The sequence below is a fragment of the Piliocolobus tephrosceles genome, chromosome 4 (genome assembly GCF_002776525.5).
Source record: "Piliocolobus tephrosceles isolate RC106 chromosome 4, ASM277652v3, whole genome shotgun sequence".
NCBI lineage: Eukaryota > Metazoa > Chordata > Mammalia > Primates > Cercopithecidae > Piliocolobus > Piliocolobus tephrosceles.
Window position 1 is genome coordinate 64,657,720 of NC_045437.1, and position 23,170 is coordinate 64,680,889.

Genomic DNA, 23,170 nt, shown 5'->3' on the forward strand with positions numbered 1-23,170 from the left:
TGTGTCATCAGAGAGGCTTGTCGGGCAATTGCAGGGGTGAGCTAGTCTTGCTTACTGAATATGTTGAGTGACTGCTGAATAGGAATTAAACCTAGATACCCTTCTGGCTTACATAGCTGGAGAACAGGATGAAGATTGATGTACTACAGCTGAGAGAAAAGCACTCTTGGCCTGGGACAGCTCTGGTGGCTCCTCTACTCCAAAAGGCTGAGATAAATGAAACAATATATATTTTAAAAAGGAGTCCTACTTGCCAAAGGCAACCCTGGCCATGATGGAACAAGTGAATTATAAATTAGAGCCCTTTATAAGAAAGAAGGCACAGTGGGGAAAGGTTTCTAAGAAAAACTGAAGATGGACAAGTTGGATGTGGGGGTGGCCAAAGACTACACACATTAGAGACATAATCCATCTGAGAGGAAGGGCCATCCTACTTTGACAGGTGACAAAGGAAGGTCCCCAGTATGGTTTTATGTAGCATAGACTGAGGCCACAGAAACACTGCTCTTAGTCTCCCTGGGGTGACCTCTGATTCTAGCCTCCCAGCTCCAGAAGCCAGAAGGTGGCAATGACTGCAAAAAATGTCAGCAGCAAAAAGTGAAAGGAATGTGGGTGGCAGTTACCAGCATCATATGAGCATGTTGTGTAATAAACAAACTTGTGCCAAGACAGTCCTGAACTTGGCACAGAACTGTGTTCCTGTGGCTGACTTGCCCAGGCACTCACCCCCAAGGAGCCCCAGGACCTAGTGCCCACCCCAAAGTTCTCAGACGTTTTAAATGGAGCCTCCAAATTGAAGGCTTAGGACAGTCCTTGCAAGTTTGGAAATCTTGCAGATACAATGCTGGTGTCTCCTTGGACTTAGCTAGTGCCTAGTGTAGTTTGAGTACTACGGTTGGTGGCCCTTGCCCTCTAAGACTACAATGTCTGAGCAAAGAAAGCAAAACATGGTGTCATTCAGGAAGCTTAATAATTGTTAGATAGTTAATTCAACTTCATAAACAATTTAGGAAGTGCCTTTTCAGAGGGCTACCCTGCGAAGGCCTAATGCTAAAACCTTTAGCAAAGGCTCAAACAAATGAGATGAGAGAAGATTCTGGGCTGGAAGAACCACGTGAGTCAACTTCAGACCCGCCATCCTGTAAGGCTGGAGATGTTCCCCAAATCATTGCAAAGTAAAGGGATATGTACTTCAACTTCAACTTTGTGCTTCTCTAAATGTGGTCCACGGGCCTTCCAGTCTGTGAACCGATAAGAATTGAAAGCAACAGGAAGTGTTTAGAAATTTGTATAGCAATTTGATGTTGCTGTGACATTTTTATTGTATTTTATAAAATTATTTGTCCATGGTGAATTAGGTAACACTGATCCTCCACCGCAGAGCATTTGAACGTTCCCAAGCCTCTCTGGCTCTAACTTGAGTGTCCCCAAGTCTCTCTGGCCTTTGGTTACTAATGAGGTCACATTAGCACACAAACCCATGTGTCACTGGTTCTTTCCCCCATGGCATTCACATGGGCCCTTCACTCCCCACAATGTCCATGCATTTGTCAGGGTCCCCAGGACATGTCTCACATTTGTTCAAGAGCCACCCTCTTCCCCTAGGTATCAGCAGATGGGCACTCCATTGAGCAACTGCAGCCGCCATCAGGCCAGGACGCCTCTACCCACCCTCCAAGGGGAGAGTGCCATCTCCTTTGTTCTCAGCACTACACAGTTTGCTTTCCCTTTCATGTACTGGGAGCTGAGCCTGGGGCCACACATGCTGGCATTGCCTTCTTTCTCTAGGGATCAGACACTAAGGCCTGGGCTGGAGATAAGAAGCCTGTTTCATCTGGGGCTCTAGTAGCAAATTATGTCCACAGATAGATGCCTCAGGGATCACTAGCATCTTATAGCCCAGTTTCAAGCTAGAGCTAGCCAGTGCCCCCTATTATAACCAAGTTATAACCAAGTGTTTTCCAGAGAGTTTTCAGGGATCTGTACAGATTATTTTGTTAACTGCCAGCTTTTCTGTGCTTTATACTTATATACATGTTTTAGTCTTCACTTAGCTTCCGTGAAGCCCCTTTCATCTCATGACCTGAAAGCTGTGACCAATGATGTTGGACAGTGCAGCAAACAGAACTATAACTTTTCCAGTTGTAAGTTCCCCTAGACTCAGAAATTTGGTGAGACTGAACTCTGACAGCAGCACAGAGGAAGTTTCCGTTTTTACCCAGTATCTGGTGAGTCCTGAGGTCTGTGCTGCGGGGCAGGGCTGAGCGTCTCTGCAAGGCGGGCCTCTCATTTGTCTGCATCCTGTTAAACCAAGCAGGTGTGACCCTTTGCCCAGGCAATTACTCATTTCAGCTGTGCAGGTTTTGAAACTGGACAATCTGTAGGGAGAATATGAGACATAATTGTTAGAAAACACTGAGAAAATTTAAACTGTGTATTTAATAAATTAAAAGAGATCCACTTATCACCGAAGACTGACTTAAAATCCAAAGCATAGTTGCAGGAATAAGTCCTGCAGGATATATGTGTTTTCATTTATATTTAATATGTAATATTATATATGTTATTTAATATAAGTGTATCTCTATAAATATGTGTTTGTATAATCTGTATTCGAAGCCATTTGTTTTAAACTTCACTGGTGCTTACCACTACCACCACACATACTTTCTTATTTAACTGGCTAAGCCTTCAAACTTTTTTTTTTTTGCATTCTAGCCAGGAATCTGAGTGACCAGACGTGTTTACTTATATGTGATTTTATTTTCTAAAAGTCTATGTTTCCAAATAGTCTTCTTGAATACAACTATTTCACTTGTTTGCCATTCAACTTTCTTTTTCCATTCTGAAACAGTGTTTACATGCATCTGAGAACTGATTTGGCTATAGCTTTACACAACTAAGGGATAAAAAAAAAATCCAAAGTTAAGCTTAGAGGAAATAGCAAGTGTAAACCATATGTCTGCCGTTAACCTTTGAGCCATTTCTCTCCAATATGATGTGGCAAGATTGAATTTGGCTTTTGCTTTGCAATTGCCTTTGTCTGATAATCAGTTTAAGAGATGGTCATGATGCTAGTTAAAGCTCTGAATGTGATGCTGAAAAGGGAAGTATGAACTCTCTAGCTCACAGATGTACCCAGAAGAGGAAAAAAAGGATTAGAATTAAAACTCCATTGTGTGGGAGAGCTAAAATGTGCCCAAGGACATCAAAACATGTCCAGAGTCAGTTTGCGTTTAGAATACTGACAAGAATGATAGCAGTCATATAAAGACGCTTTGGCTGTAGCCCTAGTGTTTTCTGTTTTTGTTTTTTTTTAAAATTGAATACAATCATTGCAAGCATTATTTTCAACTGCTTTTGCAAATATATGGTATTTTAGATCAATATTATCCAAACAGTCGACACAGTAGCCAGGATCCTCTAGGTGATGCTGCAGTGACAAACAAATCTCAGCAGCTTACAATAACAAAAATATATTTCTCACTTATGTGGTCCATTTATGTGGGCTGGCTATGGGTCTGCTCTATATGTCATCCTTATTCCAGCATCTGGGTTGAAGAAGCAGCGCTTCTCATGGGCATTGCTGTCCTTGCAGCAGGGGGGAGAAAGTGATGGTGGAACAAGAGCAGGCGATGTGTTGTATTAAGGTTCAGGGCCACACAGGGGTGTCTAGGATGAAAGGCCCTTGACTGCTGGTCCATATGGAGATGGAAGAAGGCTTCTGTCTAGAAGCACAACTTGGGAAGTCCCATGAGTGAGGGGTGGAGAGAGAGTTTTGCTCTCCTTCCTGAATAGACTGGGTGTCCAGCTTTTCTCACTACACACCCTTTCCTTTCCCACGTGTGCACCTGCGACACCAGTGGCCTGGTCCAGTGCTTTCACTCAGAGGACAGATGAGAGATTGTTTTATCGTGTACAACACATTGGAATGTTTATCAGGCTTTTTATACAAGGCACACACTCCTGGATATGACAATTTCTTTCTCCTGAAAGGAACATCTAAGATAAATTTACAGTCTATAGAAATTCAGCACAACAACCCACACTTTCTGCACCTTTGGTGTGTGATGAGCAGACAGAACTTATAATTTAGGAATCAGGCACCCTGTTGCTGCTGTTTGATCTACAACTGACTACTTACTGACTGAGCACAAGTTCCTTGGCCTCTAAAGTCTGATGGTCTGGATTAGCTCTGTGACTTAGGGCAAATTACCTATGCTTTAAACCTTAGTTTCCTCATCTGTAAAATGGGAAAAATAATAGCAATAATAATTGACAGCATTTTGAACATTCATCACGTACCAAGCACTGTTCTAAGCCTTCTATTATATTACTATTATCTACACTTACAGACTTAGATCCTAAAGTACAGGAAGGTTAAACAACTCATCCACAGGTGCTCGGCTTATAAGTAGCAGAGCTAGGATTTGAACCCAGGGCCTCTGACTCTAGGTCATACTCCTGTCAACTAAGCCATGCCTTCCTTCTAGTGTTTAAATGTGGAATAAGACAGATAATGGATGTATAGATAATAAATGCTTGACATATTTCCCCACATATAGCAAACACTAAATAAATGGTAGCTAAGGCATATGTTATTATCTTTTCATTCTTGGAAATGTGAGAAATTCCTTTTCTAATAGCTGAAAGTCAAGTTTCACAGGCGAAGGGAATTTTCTGGGACACTGTGCTTACCCTAATGTGCTACAGTAATGTAATGAATGGAAATGAGGCCGTTAGAGGAGAGTGACTTTTGTTCCATCTTGTAATCCATTTACTGTCTCCCTTTGGGTAGAGCCCCTGGTGTCCTCCAATACATTTCCCTGAGTGAAGATGAGAGGGGAGGTCTGAGAAAAATGTAATGGGGTCTCATGTGGGGATTGAACACTTCATTTTCTGGCATAGCAAAGGTTGGAGGATGAATGAAGCCTGGGGCTGGGGGAGCTCCAAGAACCTCATCCTAGTGGGTCAGAGCAGCTGAGAGTGCTTTAGCTAAACTAAGGTGTTTTTACAAAAGATGTTTGGTTAAATTTCTGTGCATGTCATTGAAATACTCTATCTCCCCTTCCACTTTAATAGTCATAAAGAACAACAATAATTGGGGAGAGGAGGGATTGTGCAGAGAGAATTCTGTAAGGATATAAACCGAAATGCTAGCTCTGGCTCTTTCAGGGGAGTAAGTTATCTTGATGTTTCTCTCTCTCTGTGTGTGTGTGTGTGTGTGTGTGTGTGTGTGTTAGTTTCTGAGTATAAAGATAATACATGTTTATTATAAGATAAGAAGACATGAAAACATTAAATTTATGTCGAGAAAGCACAGAACATCACCCGTAAGTACAGTACAATGGTTGTTAATCTGAAGGCATTCCAATTCTGGTTAGCTTGTGTGTTCAAAAATGCACATATTTGTTTGTGACTTGGGAAGAGTAAAAACTTACTATTAATCTTCCTGGCTTTCCCTTTGCCAGATCCTGTCTCCTTTTTCTCATGCGAATAGAATGTTAATCTTTTCCTAAAGTCTACAGTTTTATGGCCTCTGTCAAGTAGGACCCTGGTCAACTCTCACTCGTTTTATAATGGCTCAGATTTATTATCCAGCACCTCCAGAACATTTTGAGAAGGAAAAGAAACCTGGAGACAGGTTATGGAGTTGGTGAAGATGATCAAAACCTTTTCTCTGAAATGCTTAATGAAGACACTTATTAACGCATATTATAATTAGTTCTCTTCAATCTCACTTATGAAAAAAAAAATACCCAGGAAACAATTTCAATTGTAAAATAAGTTCAGAACTATTTAGCTGAGTATAAATGATCAAATGGCTTTGATTACTATTTGGTTTCCTGGATAAGTTTTTCTAATTTCAAGAGTCAATTCCGGTCAATAACCTACTAAGTTGGGAGTGTTTCAGGCAGCTGATGGTTGAGTGTGCTTTCACAACTTTACTTGAAAGCAGTAAATGTTCCCAGCCCTCTACCGCCCTTCACTGGGAGGTAAAACCACCATATTGTTTACAAGTAAAACTCGTGCTTGGTCACACACGGTGGTTCAGGCCTATAATTCCAGTACTTTGGGAGACTGAGGCAGGAGGATTGCTTGAAGCCAGGAGTTTGAGACCAGCCTAGCCAACGTAGTGAGACCTCCCCCAACCTCCGCCCCCCAGTCTCCATAAAAAATTTTTAAAAACCCAGTTAGCTGGGTGTGGTGGGGCATGTCTGTAGTCCCAGCTACTGGGGAGGCAGAGGCAGGAGGATTGTTTGAGTCCAGGTGTTCTAGGTTATAGTAAGCTATGATCATGCCACTGTGCTCCAGCCCAGGCAATATATGGATGGATACAGCTTCCGAAAGAAATCTCCACTCTCTATTTTACTTAAGATCATACTTTGGCAAAATAATTGTGAGGAAAGTACTTGTTATGGCATAGTCCAAAAATACTTTCATATCCCAGAATAAATTTACTATTTTTCCAAACCAAACCATGTCAGCCTACCCAAGATAAGCAAGTAATATTTTTGCTCTTCACCATAAATTATATCTGCCTAAATGGGAAAAGCTAAACCACAAAAACTTTTGTCAAATCTTGTACCCTGAAGAATTAAGTGTGCGAGTACACAGAGAAGGTAAATCATCAGATTTTAAAATTAAATAAAGCTTTTTACAAATTTAGAAAAATTATTGTTCATTTCAAAGAATGCATCAACAAAATAAAAATTAAATTCTGTGAGGCACTAATTTCTTCCAAATATATCATGAAGCTAATTGAATGATTTTATTTCCAGTGCTCGTTGAAATAATTTAGATTCATGAAAAAGCAAAGTGTTCCAGTTTGAGATTTACGGTGCCTGGCCCTTTTTCTTTTCCATAAAGCCAGCAATTTCATTTCAGCCATTGTACTGTTGTGGGTGGGAGATCATCCGTCTTTGTCTCTGCTTGCTGCTGCAATATGGACACAGGTGTCCGGGGCCATATTGAGAAAATGATACAATCAATTCTGGGTTATGACTTGTGTCTAATTACCTCTTCTCCCAGAATCTATATTTATTGCCCAAGAAAACACATTTTAAGAAATTGTGAGCACACTTCCCATAGGATAGAAATTAATGTATTACAACTTAATGGAGAGTACAATCAACTTAATGGTCCCTGAATATTCTGAGCAGGGAAGGATCAGTGTCTTGCTGTTAGTGATTACTCCTGCTCCCCACCTCCACTGCTGCTTTCTTGGGGTCTTTTCAGTAATAAACTTAATGGCAACTAGACATAGAAGTTATTTCAGACATTTACCACTAGTTTTTGTTCTTTTGGGCTAATCTTGGCTTTGTCGTTACACTTCGCTGAATTATGTGCTAGCATATTTTCCCATATATAAACTGTGTATTTAATAAATAAAAAGGGATCCCCTTATCACTGAAGACTGACTTAAAATCCAAAGTATAGTTGCAGAAATAAGTCCTGCAGGATATATATGTTTTCATTTATATTTAACATGTAATATTATATACATTATTTAATATAAGTGTGTCTTTATAAGTATGTGTGTGTATAATCTGTATTCGAAGCCATTTGTTTTAAACTTCACTGATGCTTTTGTATTATTGTATTATCATTTAATCACCTGTTCATTGTTCAAGCTGGAAATTGGCTGATGGGTCCTGGCCCAATGGCTTTGAATAATCAAAAGTGTTTCTTTCTTTTAGAACTGTTGGCTCTTTCTTTCAAAAAGCAGATAGAACAAACTCCCATTTCTGTGAAAGTGGTTTATCCTTTTTTCTTCCGTTCATTTCCCATGGTTGCTGTGATAAATCACTACACACTTGGTGGCTTAAAAGAGCGGAAATTTATTCCCTCCTAGTTCCTGAGAACAGTCTGAACTCCATTCCACTGGACCAAAATCAAGATGTCAGCAGTGCTGTGCAACCTCTGAAGGCTCTGAGGGGGAGTTTTTTCTTTGCCTCTTTCCCAGCTTCTGATGGCTGCAGGCATTCCTTGGCGCATGGTCGCATCCCTCCCATCTCTGCCTTTGTGGTCACATGCCTTCTCCTTTTTTGTCTAAGTCTCCCTCTGCCTCCCTCTTGTAAAGATTCATGTGACTGCAATTAGGGCCCACCTGGATAATCTAGGATGATCTTCCAATCTCAGGATCATTAACTTAATCACATTTGCAAGGTCTTTGCCGTATAAGGGAACATTCATAGGTAGCTTTCAGAGATTAGAGCCTGATATCTTTGGGGGGCAATGTTTAGCTTACTACACTCACATATAACAAAAGTAAGACATCCCATACTGCCTTCTGCTGTTTCCTAATAGCAGTCTTTTATATGATCTCGTTTGGTAGTTTTATTAAAGGTTATACACATATAATGGTACAAGGCATATGAGAATCTATGTTTAGGTCTATATAAATGTGAATTTGGACTTCTCTGCCAGGTAGGGCTATAGACGGCTATCTTGCTGTGCTCCTCGAAAAGATTTTTATTCTAGTTGGTTTCTGGAGTGACTGACCCGGTTATGGAAGGGCATGAGCCACAACTCCAGGATAGTTATTTGGGTTAGGTTTCAGTTGCCCATTTCTAGCTGCAGATTTCCAAGTACCACCATTTCGGAACGTAGGTTTTCTGAAATGCCTCTTCTACCCACTCCCACTAAAGGAAATTATTCTTGGGACTTAACTCAGCCCCACTTTATTTAGCCTGGTTCCTGGGCCCTCTCTAAGCCTTGGCATCCTGGGCTGCCCAGGCTGCTGATCTCTTCTGGGAACCTTGAACCCTGTCTATTGGCTGCTCTCTGTAGCCATGGTCATGTCAGTCCTGGTGGAAAAGACAAAGGGCAAACAGAGAGGAGCTGTTCCTTGGTGCTTATCTTTCAGGAGTACAGCATCTTGGTGTCTTCAGAATGCTAGCTTTTAGGACTTTTTGGTTAATTTTCATGGACCCTTGCAGACTTTACCCTCTTGAATGGTTTGACTTTCTGTAGTCTCTTTCCCCATGAATATCTGGCATAGAGATTTCTTTCTCCTTCTTCTTCTTTTTTTTTTTTTTTTTCCTGTTCTCTTTCTCTTCTTCCTTCTGGCCGACTGCTGTCCTGTCCAGAGACCTGAACCTTGGACAAAAGCATTGTGTTGTGGAGAATTAAGCAAGTGGATTCCTGTCTCCATCTCTTCTTTGTCCTTCTCCCAGCTGACCTTGAGATAATTTGGTTACTCTTCTTCAGTGGGAATTTCAAAGCTACTTTTAAGCCCCACTGTGGGAAGGATCAATGGAAAGGATTCATGCTCTGGTTTTCTTGTCAGATTCATAGGGAGCTGTATTTAGAGACACCCTTAGAATGAAGATATTCTCCAGAGTGTTCTAGCCTTGCCTTTTGGTCAAGTTTGACAGTTCTGATCTCATTACCCCAGTTCTGTCCCCGTGTACTTCTGTGGACCTGTAGAATACCTTCAGGGAAAAAAAATTATATTCCACAGTTGACCCCCCTCCACCCAAGCATAGTATATCTGAGCTCCTGCTTCATCCCTGGGTTCATCCAAGGGCACTCATAGTGATCCTTAGCTCTCTGGCCCCAGGTTTTAAAAGCTTAGCCTTGAATAGGCAGATATCTGTCAGTCACCTTGGAGCCCAAACAGGAATTGCCCTCAGGAAAAGTTCCTCTTAATCCCGATGTCTTTACTCTTTAATAGAGTAATGAGAGTCTCTCCCTGATCAAAAATGGCAGTTGTGCCTGTAATCCCAGCATTTTGGGAGGCTAAGGTGGGTGGATTGCTTGAGTTTAGGAGTTCAAAACCAGCCTGGTCAATGTGGTGAAATCCTGTCTCTATCAAAAAATAAAAAAATAAGCTGGGTATAGTGGCACACACCTATAGTACCAGCTACTCAGGATGCTGAGGTGGGAGGATGGCTTGAGTCTGGGAGGTGGAGGTTGCAGTGAGCTAAGATCATGCCACTGCACTCCAGCCTCGGTGACAGAGTGAGACCGTGTCTCGGCGGGGGGGAGGAGGGGGAAAGGCAGTAGCATAGAAGAATGGGAATACAGCCTTTCTTTACCTTGCCATTTGTAATAAGTACAATATGTAAAATGAGCTATTTATTTGAGTCATTACAAGTCTGGACAAGCCCTGGTCAATAGTGACTGTGTTTTTCCCAGGCCAGACCAAAAAATGGCACCTGTCTGCCCTACTCATACTTGCAACTGACTCTCCACATTGCCAGGGTTCTTGGAGTTGGAGAGCTCTTGCGAATTTCTTTGCTGCCTAGAATTTCATTGAATTTTCCATACTGTAGGCATGGCTCCTAGGTAGTCAAAAAAGCATGAACTCTGGAGTCATGCAGGGCTAGGTTCAAAACTAGGCTCTCCAACTTATTGTCTATGCATGAATTATAAATTATAAAAAGTGACTCATAGAGCACCTGGAATTTGTGTTTAGGACTCAATAAAAGTTAGGTGTTGTCTATGTGTTTTTGTTAAATAAATAAGAAATATCCTTGATGGCCTTAATTCTGCTTCATGGTAAAAAATGTACATACTTTACATTTGTATGACACTTTTAAAGTAGTTTATTTGTCCATTTGGCAAATATTTTTAGAACAGTGAACAAATATCTATTTACAAAGCAACCAGAAGTAAGCTTTTGCAATGTGCCAAGATTTTAGCCTATAAATTCCTTCATTTTTATGGGAAAATATTTTATTAGGCAAATTTTAGAACTTTCTAATTGCTGAATATTCACATCCACGATTCAATAAAAAAACAGTATACTTAACCAGAATCCTCTGATGTTCCAGTAAGGAATTGGTTGGTGGGAACTTAGCTTTCTTGAAAGACCTAGAAATGCCCAGAGCCTGCATATTTTTGAACACTGATATGCAATAGGCCAATTTAGTCAAATGTATATCTAAAGTGAGGTATTATTCCATATTTTAATGCACAAATTGAGGCTCGGAGAGATTAAGTGACTTGCACAAAGGCCACAGAGCTGAAAATTGGTGGCATTTATACTTGAATTTAGGTCTGATCAATCCATGATTCAAAATCTACTCTACTCTTTGGCTTGCATTCTCATATTGACAAGTGCCCTTTTCTTCCTTGGAGGAAGAAAAGCAATAATTCAAGCAGTTGGAGCCAGAGGCCCCAGTTATTGCTACGGGAGAAAGCGCTGATCGACTAATCTGCAGATCTGGCTTCTGGTCCCAGCTCTGCTACCAACTAGTGTGCAATGAGGGTGTGGGGGTAGATGTAGGGAGTCTTTCCTTAAATTTCCAATTTCTCTGAGCTTCTCAGCTGTAAACGTTAAAGCATCACAGAAAAGTCTGGCCTTCTTAGAACCAAATATCTCTCTTTAGTATCTAACAAATAGGTTTCTTTGTGGTTCCCTAGAAATCAAGGATATGAGATCCAGAAAGTTTAAATCTCAGAGATCTGAGGGATATTATAATATTGCCCCTTCAAATGAAAGCACTGTTAGCAGTGGAAGAGATCTGAGTCACCCCAAATTACTGGTGGTAAATCTATATGCATCCGCGGCAACTTTAGGCCTTGCCTCCTCAGAAGAAAGAATTTGACTGAGGGGCATAAAACAGAAAAAGAGACTGAGGCAAGTTCCACAGCAGGAGTGGAAGTTTATTAAAAAGGTTTTAGAACAGACAGGAAAGAACCTTTGAAAGAGACTGAAGTTGGCACCTGAAGGTCAAAGAGAAAAAAGGGACATCTACCTTGATTCTAGGGTTCTGTAGGCTCGCCTCTTTCCCATGATTCTTCCCTTAGGGTGGGCTTCCTGAATGCACAGTACCTTTGTTACCCTTGGGAATTGAACACATGCATTGTGCTTAGGAAGTTGTATGCATGTCCTTCTAAGTCTTTCTTCCTTTTTCTGGTGGAGTGTGCCCTGAAGACCATACTTTGCCATTTTTGTCTCTTAATATGCATGCCCAGGAAGTTCCTTCTCCCTGGGATCTGCCTTTCATTAACGTTCTAACATTAACAGGTGTGGACCATCAGGAAATGGCCTCTTCTTGGTGCCAGCTGCCAATTTATCACTTTTAGAGAGGCAATGCAATAATTGCCGAGCCATCACCTGGCATTTCTAGTGGGTTGTGGGGGAAAGCCCTCTCCTGTCCCACTAATGGCTAACTACCTGTAACAGCACTACTCTGGGAAGTTGTAGGATTTGGAACCACATATCCACCCTTTCATAGGCAAGGCAGGATTACAGCCTCGTTAATGTCCTAGAGAAATGGCCCAGGTTAGAGGTGGCAGCTGGGTGGTGGTGGTGAGATGGGGCAGGTATGGGGACCAACTAGACCCTATATCTTGATCTTAAAATTACTTATTGATTTTCAAGTGCCCAAGGCATTTGTGAGTGGGTCTCCCTTCCACATTCTGCATACTCTGAGTCATCAGAGAAGAGGGATTACTTGTCCCTTCTTGAAGTTGATGTAGTAAATAAAACACCATGAAGTTTACTTTTTAAATTATCATGTTTTAACTTTTTATTTTGAAATAGCTTCAGACTTACAGAATAATTGTAATAGAATACAAAGAATTCCCATGTACTATTCATCCATATTCCCCAAATGCTAGCATTTAACCACATTTGCTTTATCATTTTTCTCTTTACACACACAAACACATTTCGGAGACTCTGAGAACCAGTGACTGCCATGCCCCTTTACCTCTAAATATTTCAGTGTGTTTTTCCTAAAACTAAGTCCATTCTCTTACAGAATCACAGTATAATTTTTAAACCCATGAAATTCACATTGCCACAGTACTATCATAATTTATAGACCTTATTCAAATTTCACAAGTGGTTTCAGTACATTTTTTTTTTAGCGAAAGGAAAAGGGCACAGCATAAAACATAGCATTTAATTGTCCCATGTCTTTATGTTACCAGAAAGGGATCACAATCCAGAGCAACGGCAATGGCTGCTTGACTGAATATACATATAGTTATTTCTTGATCATATGCTAAATAAGGGGTGGATTATTCATGAGTTTTCTGGGAAAGGGGTGGAGAGTTCTCAGAACTGAGGGGCCCTCCCCTTTTTAGACTACATATGGTAACTTCAGACATTTCTGTGGCACTCATAAACTGTCATGGCACTGGTGGGAGTGTCTTTTAGCATGCTAATGCATTATAATTAGCATATAATGAGCAGTGAGACCAAGCAGAGGTCACTTTCATTGCCATCTTGGTTTTGGTGGGTTTTGGCCAGCTTCTTTACTGCATCCTGTTTTATCAGCAAGAACTTTGTGACCTGTCTTGTGTCTTGTGCTGACCTCCTATCTCATCCTGTGGCTAAGAATGCCTGACCTCCTGGGAATGCAGCCCAGTAGGTCTCAGCTTTATTTTATACCCAGTCCCCTATTCAAGATGGAGTTACTCTGGTTTGAATGCCTCTGACATTTGGTCTCCTTCAATCTGGGATCATTCCTCAGTCACGTTGCCTTTCATGACCTTGCCATTTCTTGCCAGGTACAGGACAGTTCTCTGTAGAATATCCCTCAGCCTGGTGTTTTATCCTGTTTCCTTATGATCAAATCTATTTAGGTTGTGCATTTAGGGCAGGAATACTGGAAGAGCTGCTGGGTTCTCAGAGCTTCCCATCACAGGCCCTAAGGCTCACTTTGCCCAGGACTGAGGATGTTTACCTCTGTCACTTGGTCAGGTGTTGCTTTCATGTTTATCCACTATTAATTATTCCCCTTTGTAATTAATAAATATCATGTGAGGAGACACTTTGGAAAGATTTGAATAGCCTGTTTCTCATTACATTTTCACCCACTAGTTTTAGGATTCTTGCCTGAAATGCTTATTGCTGCAGAGATTGCCAAATGGCAATTTTTCTCATTTTGTTTTTCCTACTATGTTTATTAGTTGAAATTCAACACCATTGGTTTTCTAACAACATTCCAGAAAGATTTCATCTGTTAAAGAGAAAATATCTGGGCTAAACTAAATCCATAAGAAATAAAAACCTCTCTTCTCTCCTCTCCCTAACCCCAGAGCCCAGGTATTCAGCTAAATGGCTTATCTATCCATATTTAATACCATGGAAATATGCAGAGCTGTTGGAAATTGTTCCCAAGGCCATTTTCTATTTTAGGTGACAAAATTCCTAATCCTCTCTTAGATCTTTCTCTCCTCAGGTTTACCCCACACATTTTCTCCTGAAGTCTTGGTCTCATTCTGCTTTTCCTGGCCTTCTCCTTAATACACACACACCCCTTGGAACCTGGCTCTTAAAGCTGCAGAAGGAAAAGCTCTCTTCTGAACATCAAAGAGTCTATTCACCTGCAAACTTCTTTCAGGGCAGGGCCAGCAAGTGCACATTCCACAGGCACCCTTACTCCCTTTTATTTCTAGGTCAGCACTTTCAGTAACACCCTATCCAGTCTTAAAGTCCAGACACTCAAGATGCATCTAGTTAAATCCTCTCTGTCACTCTCCAGAGTAAACTTAGGCAATTAGTTATTCACACTTAATTTCATACTCTTGAAATGCCTTTTCAAAATAGAACCTATAACAGACCTCTCCTCCACTAGGTTCCTGAAATACAAAGCCATGTCTAGGACTCTTCCCCAGTCTCTTCCCTCAGAACATTTCTGACTTTCATCTCAATTGTCTGTGAGCACCATTCCTTTCCTGGGACAACCACTCTCTGCACCGCGGACATCAGAAGATCCTTAGATTATTCTAACAACTTCTCATATATTTTTCAGGGAAGCTAATTTTCACTTATACCAAAGGACAAGATTGACCAGCTTCCAAGAAAATCTTTCCTCCTGGTTAATAGACAATGTTACTTTTCATCTTAGGGAATTGGATCTTTTTTGCTTTATAATATGATGCCTCTCTCAAGTAGACTAAAAAGCATCCTCTGATCCAAAATTCATGGCACAGTCACCTGTTTCTGGGAGGGGAAATGCATTTATGACTAACCATAAATCTTAAGCTAGGAATTGAAATGCTAGGGCTGCCAAATAAAGCAGACTTTCTTTCCCAGGAACTGCTGAGGAACTGAGTCACTCATTAGTATCAGAAATTGCTATCCTTGGAGAAACTCCAGTTTTTCCTGAGTAACCTTGTTTCTCTATAAGGTAATGTTTAGAGATATTTTTCTTTCTTCTCCCCGGTTAAAATCCTCAAAAGACAGCATTTCCTTGCCTCAACCTTGAATGGGCTAAGAAAGAAAAAAGTCCTTACCAACAGTTTTTGGTTACTTTGGGGCAGGGAGCTTATCTTCCATGGAAACTCACCAGACAAAAAGTCTTTCTAGAACTCGAGTTCAAGATATAGCCTCTGTATCAGCATTGAGCCAGAGCAACATATATTCAGAGACCCAAACTTCTGTTAGTTACTATAGCATTTCCAGATGTTGATTGATGAGGTGGACCAACTGCTCTGTAACTTACATGATAGTTTATCCTAGACATATTTGAATTGGACATAGAATACCTTGGCAAAACACACCTGTAAACTCAGAGTATTATAATAGCTAGCAGGTCAGAAAAAGAAGTGACCCATAGGAACTAAGGGCTGAATATTTTATCTGTAGCCTTCCCTTCTGTGATTAAAGTTTGGTACATAAAGGGAAAGAATCAAGCATTTATCCTGTCTTTCCTGTACCTCACTATAACCAAATAGCAGACGAAGGAAAGTTCTTTCTTATAAAAGACTTCCAGATAATAAAGAGGAAATGATAAAAGAGTATCAGTGTTTTGCCACTGCAACAATAATGGATTTAGGCAATGGTATCAATGACTCTTTAAATCTATTAGGTGACAGGCTAATGGGGAACCTTAAAATAGAAGGACTACCCTGCCAACATTTGAATCTGCCTGTCAATCTTAACATATCCAAGAGAGAGGCAACCTAATATTTTGCTTTGCAATGAGAAACAAGAGAAAATATAAAATATAACCTGTAAAATATTCTTATCCAAAAGCTGAATCTGATTCCCATTAAGTCTCTAGATTTAGCTACCAGTATATAGGAAATACAGAGGTGAGAGGAAATGTGAAACAACATCTCAGGGATGCAGTCAGCAAAATCCAGAATGTGGGAAACTCTCAAGACAGATAGCCCAATTTCTTCAATAAACAAATTCCAGAAAAAAAATCAGAGGAACCCGTAGATGAAAAGACACCTATGAGAAGTATCAAACAAATGTGATGTGGACTTAAGATCCTGACTCAACAGTGCAACTGGTGAAAAAAAAAAGACATGTACCAGATTACCAGATACATTTGAACATTTGGATATTTGAAAATATTAAGTTATTATTTGTAATATTTTGATGTGATCATGGTATTATGGTTATGTTTTTAAGAGTCATCATTAACCAATACTTACTAAAGCATTTACAGATGTGTCTTAGCCCATTTCTATTGCTTATAACAAAATATCTGAAACTGGGTAATTTATTAAAAAAAGAATTTATTAGTTATGGAGGCTGAGAGGTTTAATGTTGAGGGCCCACATCTGGTGAGAGCCTTCTTGCTGGTGGGGACTCTGCAGAGTTCCAAGGAAGTGCAAGGCATCACATGATGAGGGAGCTGAGTGTGCCAGCTCAGGTCTTTCTTCCTCTTCTTATAAAGCCACCAGTCCAACTTACATGACAACCCATTAACCCATTAATCTATGAACGGGTTAATCCATTCATGAGAGCAGAGCCTTCATGGCCAATCACCTCTTACAGGCCCACCTTTCAATACTGCCACAATGGGGACTAAGTTTCAACATGAGTTTTGGAGGGGACCAATATTCAGACATTTCATAGTAAGATGAAATTATATGATGTCTGTGATTTGATTAAAAATAATCTATGGGACAGAAAAGTGGGTAAGAGTATATGTGCAACAAGACTGGTTCTGAGTTGATTATTGTTGAAGCTTCTGGAAAGTTAAGTAGAAGTTTCTTATAAACTTTCTATAATATTATACAAACACCTTAGACATTAGTTGTCTCAGAATCAATGTGCTTTTCTTTCTCTGGTGAATAGATCATTTTTATAATAGAATCCCCCAGGTTGGAAAAATAAGTTACTACATTTTTAATGTTCCTACATTTAGATGGGTATGTGCAATAGTTTGAGCATGAGTAAAGTGAACTCTCAAAGGACATGTATCTCTTCCAGTTAGGATATATGTCAATCCTTGTATCACCCCTGAAACCAGGAGCTAATTTATCTTACTGTTTGGTCAGGTCAGTGAAGGGCTGATATTATATCAGCACATAGACCGTGAGAACACTGGCTGGACTGTGGAAGACTCCTTTACATTCTCGGCCTCCTCCCCACCAGCAGCCCTGGGAGTCAAGGAGTTCTGTATTACTATTTCATATGATATCAATAAGCCTGGTAAGCAGAGTTGTCTGCTTGCAAACACAGGTAATGCCGCCAAGATATGAGCAGTGCCTCATCTATAATTATTAAAGTAGGGAGAGTTTGGAAATAAATCTTTCCCTTTTTAATTGTCAATGCCATGATATAAACCTTTGAAATAAAGCTTAAAGAGTTATAAAACATTATTATTTCTTTGCATGCCCTCTTTCTCCAGGTCTCTTCTATTTTATCTCAGAAGCTTAAATAGTTGTACTGGGGGAAGGATGGCAACTTAGCTTTAAATAATTTTATTTGCACCGCCAACTGAAGACCTCACTGTGCCCATGACAGAAAACTGTTGATAGAAAATTAAAATGACAAATAGGGCAAGTTCTTAAAAGGAAAGGGGTATTGAAAACTGCACGTTTCCATGGCAAGAGAAAGTCCAGTAGTAGATAAGTTAGGAAATTAACATTTTATAAATGAATATAAAGATTTTAAAGCTCAGTTGCCTGATATGTTGACTTAATTGTGTGTGATTGTGTGTATTTAAAATGTATTTATTTAATATGCCTTGAGTAGCAATGCTAATTCAAGTACTTGAGCAACCAAAGTGTTACAAATAATCCACTAGATAAATTTGAGGGAAAAAGAGCTTTACAGCTGCCATCTAAAAGTTCTAATGAAATGCCAATTTATTCTTTATTTTTTAACAGGAGCTTTTGTCAAGGAGGGAGACAAGGTTCTAATTGACCAATTTAAGTTAGATGCCTCCAACCTCTTATTTAAATTGCCTGAATCTCAGTGCTCTTCCTACGAAATTTGGTTCCAAGCGACATCTCTTCCTTACCACGGAACAATTATGGTTGGAGAAAGAAATATTACCGAAGGAAAACCCAGTTCGTCCCAGTATATAATTAATAAATTTGGAATTACATACATTCATGATGTCTCTGAATCACTGGCTGATAATTTTACCTTTGTGGTTTGGCCAAACCAAAAGAGCAAGTCCAATACCAAGCCGGAAGCTGACTTTGTTGAAGAGATGTTTAATATCACCATCTCTCCAGGTGATATTATTATAATGACCAGACACCAGAATTAAAGACAAAGGGGCTTCGGTTGAAAGTTCTGCAGGGCAGTAGATTGACTGTGGGACCTGAACATCTGAAAGTGGAAGATCTGGACAGTTCTCCAGATGAAATCAGATCTATGATCATCTGTAATCTTAATAATGGCTTTTTGGCAATGGCTTACCTTCTGGACACACCTGTTCGCCATTTTGCATAAGCTGACATTGATAACTCTAAGGTGTGGTTCACACAGGATGGAAGCCCTTCCTCTGGAGTGTTCTACTTTAGTGTGACAGATGGTGCACACCGCCCCTATATAAGCTCTTGACCTGGATGTCATTCCCATCTCCATCAGCATTGTGAACCTTACTGACCTACTTCTCCCACAAGGCCAGACAACCATCCCCATCACCAACGCTCACCTGTCAGCCACGACCAATGGGAGGAGTTCCCAAATCTCTTACATGATAACATGGCCCCTTCAACATGGGCACCTGCTGATTGAAGACCAGGTGGTCGCCAATTTTGGACAGGAAGATTTGGATTCAGGAAGACTCTCTTATCACATGAGAAATCTCACTGCCACACAGGACCAGCTACAGTTCTCACTGTTTACATCAGAAAGCAACCTGACAGGACAAACACTGAACATCAGAGAGCAACCTTTACTGCAGGTTATGTCAGACCTGAAAATTGCTGACAAAGTGGCTCATCGGCTGAGAAGAAGGGACCTAGATGCTACCGAGCTTGCTAATATGACTAACAGTGATCCCAAATTTGAAGTGATAGAGCCCCCTGTACATAGAAGACTGGGACGAAGAGGGGTTTGCAGCAGTGTGATGGAAGAGGCTACTGTATTCACTCAGAGGGACATTGACCAAGGGTGGTTGGTATTCCACCAACAGGCATGGGGATGCTGAACGACTCCTTCACTTTCTTGCTCAGGGCAGATCATGTACAACCAGTGATAGGTTATCTCCCCTTCACCATAGTGCCACCTGACCCCTCACTTTTGCAAACATTTACACCAGATGTTCCTTTATTTGTCACTGGAGACAACCTTGTAACCTCAGTTCTCTCTCAGGAGAAGCCTGTGTTTTCCTCAGGACTCACGGCACAGACAGAAACTGTAGGGAAACTCACCCAGACCAGACGGCAGAAAGCAGATCCCTGGGGACAGCACAGTGGGGAAGATCCCAGTGTGGATGGAGAGTCTCTGCCATCAAGGTCATTTGGCCACCAGCCACCACTAATAGTCAGCCGTTGGGCACCCACGCAGCTCAGAGAAAGCAGGTACCCTCTGATGGTCATCGTACCCTTGGCTGCCATGGTCTTCCTGCTGATAGTGGCTGCAGTGGTTTTGTCTGTCTGGCTGTTGAGCCACAAGGTAGAAAAGGCAAAACCCCTTATCAAGCCCCAGACCAGCCTGGAACACACAACCCCAAGTCATAGGCCAGAAAGGAGCATAACGGTTCCCACTGTCACAGTGACACTCCTTCTACAAAGCTCCAGCAGCCCCCCAGTCTGTCTTTTCAGGGCCCCGCAGTGTGAACAAATGTCTTCTCCAGTGGCCGAGCCAGTGGACAAATGTGCTGCTTGGGAGATATGGATGAACCTGGACCCCGACATGGTCAAACTCTGCCAACAAACCAACCCAACGCTGAAGCACAACCAGTACTGGGTGTAGATTGAGAGCTCACATTTCTTACTGACTACCTACTGTGTTCCAGGCACTGGGATAGGCGTTGGGATATAAAGCAAATAAATGCTGGTTGGATCAATTGAGAAAAGACAGGCGCTGCTAGTGATTCAATGTTCAATCCTAGCTCCATGGTTAGATGTTGCTGGCTTGTTGATTGTGACTTGTACAACACTCATGGGCTTCCCACAATGGGCTCTTTGTGTCGTCTTCTGGACCTGATTTTCTCAGTATCCATCAGTTGGTCAATATTTAAACCCTTTACTAAGGTGGTACAGAATGTGTTAGCTCCACTGAGAATGCCAGTATTAACTTAGGGCATAGAGTTAAAAGAGGAAAGCTTTGAATACTTTACACTGATAATTCCCTCTGAATGAGTCGGCAGGAAGTGCAAGAACTATTTCAGCATGTAGAAGAAGTAATTTATCACATCAATGAGTATGTTTATGTAATGTTTTTCTGTAATGTCTTTTCCTCCTTGGAGTCTCTAGGTTTGATTTCCTAGTGCAGGAAATGCCTCAGTGCTCTAGGTAGTGCTGGGACAGTCTGGCCCCTTTTGAAATTATCTACTGAATACATTGTGTTTCATCAGGAGGCTTTGTCTATTCTAATTTATAAAATCAAGCCTAGAATAGAAATATTGTTTGAAGCCTTATGGGACAGAAAAGTTTGTTGAATGTTTTTGTGATGCCTCAGTTTGGCTTAACTTTACAATGAATTAAAATAATGGTCCAGGCCCAGTGGCTCATGCCTATAATCTCATCACTTTGGGAGGCCAAGACAGGCAGATCGCTTAAACCCAGGAGTTTGAGACCAGCCTGGGCAACATGGTGAAACTCTATCTCTACAAAATAAGCAAGCAAACAAACAAACACAAAAATTAGCCAGGCATGGCAGCACGTGCCTGTAGTCCCAGCTACTCTGGAGGCTGAGGTGGATGAATCGCTTGAGCCTGGGAAATTTGGGCTGAAGTGAGCTGCAATATACGATACTGTCTCAAAAAGAAAATAAATAAATAATGTAGGCCGGGCGCGGTGGCTCACGCCTGTAATTCCAGCACTTTGCGGGGGCGAGGTGGGCGGATCATGAGGTCAGGAGATCGAGACCATCCTGGCTAACATGGTGAAACCCCGTCTCTACTAAAAATACAAAAAATTAACTGGGCGTGGTGGCGGGCACCTGTAGTCCCAGCTACATGGGAGGCTGAGGCAGGAGAGTGGCGTGAACCTGGGAGACGGAGCTTGCAGTGAGCCCAGATGGTGCCACTGCACTCCAGCCTGGGCGACAGAGCAAGACTCCATCTCAAAAAAAAAAAAAGTAATAATAACAAATTTGTATTTGCATTGTCTAATTGAACCTACCATTGGCCAACTGAAACTTCAGTTTCTATAACTGTAAAGTGAAGATATTAGTACTTGTATTAGGAATGCTTTGGGCTGCAAAGTTGCAAGACATCCTCTATCAGTGGTTTAGGTTGGAGACTGGCAAGCTTTTTCTGTAAAGAGTCACATAGTAAATATTTTAGGCTTTGTAGGCCATATATATATATATATTCTCTCACACATTCTCGTTTTGTTTCTTTTTAACAACCTTTTAAAAATGTAAAAGTAATTCTTAGTTATTGGATTTGGCCCACATACCATAGTTTGCCAATCACTGATGTAGGTAATAGATGTGCTGAATTATCTCAAGTAATGAACATGCTAGGGGTGGGCATTCTAAGACTGATTTGGTAGTTCAAGAATGGCACCAAGGACTGAGCTCTTCTGTGCCTTCTACTCTACCTTCCTTAAGCTGTTGACATTTCATTCTTTTATTTAATTTCTTGCAATTGTAAGATGTTTGCTGAGGAAGATTTTGATCTTTCAAATCAGTATCTTATATCTCCTTTTCATGTTAATGATTTTTCTTGAAGCCAGAGGCCAGTTTTTCTCAATAGAGGTGGGAAGGCTGTGATGGGAGTGTGTGTGAGGGGAGACATGCCACCCAGAGGACATTTGGCAATGGCTAGGGACATTTGTGGTTTTCAAAGCTGATGGGGAAAGGATACTTCTTGCATCTAGTGGGTGGAAGCCAAGGAGGCTACCAAACATACAGAAATGCATAGAACAGCTCTCACAACAAAGAATTATCAGGTTGAAAATGCCAAAAGTGCAGAGATTGAGAAACCCTGTTTAAGTCACAATGAAGAGTTTTCCTGTATACCCAATAAAGGATATACTTATTACCAAGTCTAGCAAAAAGTATATTCTAAAAACTACATGATAGAGTGGAAATCTCACAGTATATTTGAAACTCTGATTGGCTAGTGGTATTTAAAAAAGAGACTGTATTAAAAACCAAGCAAAACTTGGCAGCAAGCTCATTTCTTCATATTACTTGTCTAAGGAAAATATTTTGCCTTGTGTTAACAGGTGGAACACATCAGGACAGTAAAAATGAGACAGAAAATTTGCAAAGGTAAAGATGAGGTCAAAGTGTCCCCAAAAGTCTGATGCCTCTAATATGTTTCATATGGAAAAGGTTTTGTTCTCACCCCATCTCTTTTCTGTTCTTCTGAGTCGCACTTTCCTCCCAACTCAATTTTAACTGCTCTTTAGAAAAACACACTTCACAATCTACAGAATAAATGAAATCATAACATGTTTGGGCCTAGAGATGACTACCCATGCCTTAGATACTTGGATCTAATGTCATGGACAACTGTTACTGAAGAATATTTCTTTACTCTTCTTCCAAAAGTGTTTTTATCCAGTGTGTTTGTACTTCCAAATTGTGTAGTCACTTTCAAGTGTTTTGTTTAAAAGGAGGAGGAATGAGAGGCTTAACCCAAGCTTGGCTTGGTCATTATACAACTCAGAATCGTTCTTAGGCCTGTTTTAATCCAGGCACTTAGAAGGAGTAGGATGGCAGTGTGTACCTGAATCTGCACATGCAAGGGAGGCCGAAGGAGCATCTCTGAATCCAGTAAGTGGGTTTTGTTCCCCATCAACTGGGCAGGGAGAATGCCTGCTCTTTGTGGAAAAGCCAGACATACTTGGCTCAGTGAGCATGTGGGCCTCTTCCTTGCTTCAG

General features: G+C 40.9%; 1 protein-coding gene across 2 annotated transcripts in view; it reads left to right on the plus strand.

The window, feature by feature from the left end:
* Window positions 1-20,890, plus strand: part of LOC111541642 — a 31,930-nt gene extending 11,040 nt beyond the window's left edge. Inside the window, exons 2-3 of one of the 2 annotated variants that reach the window (XM_023210543.2) lie at window positions 15,005-15,098; window positions 18,040-20,890. In XM_023210543.2, coding sequence (XP_023066311.2) covers window positions 19,304-20,083 — 780 coding nt within the window. In that variant the 5' untranslated portion in view covers window positions 15,005-15,098; window positions 18,040-19,303 and the 3' untranslated portion in view covers window positions 20,084-20,890. The remainder of the gene's footprint in view (window positions 1-15,004; window positions 15,099-18,039) is intronic. The other variant, XM_023210544.2, reaches the window with a different exon arrangement.
* The last annotated feature ends 2,280 nt before the right edge of the window (window positions 20,891-23,170 follow it).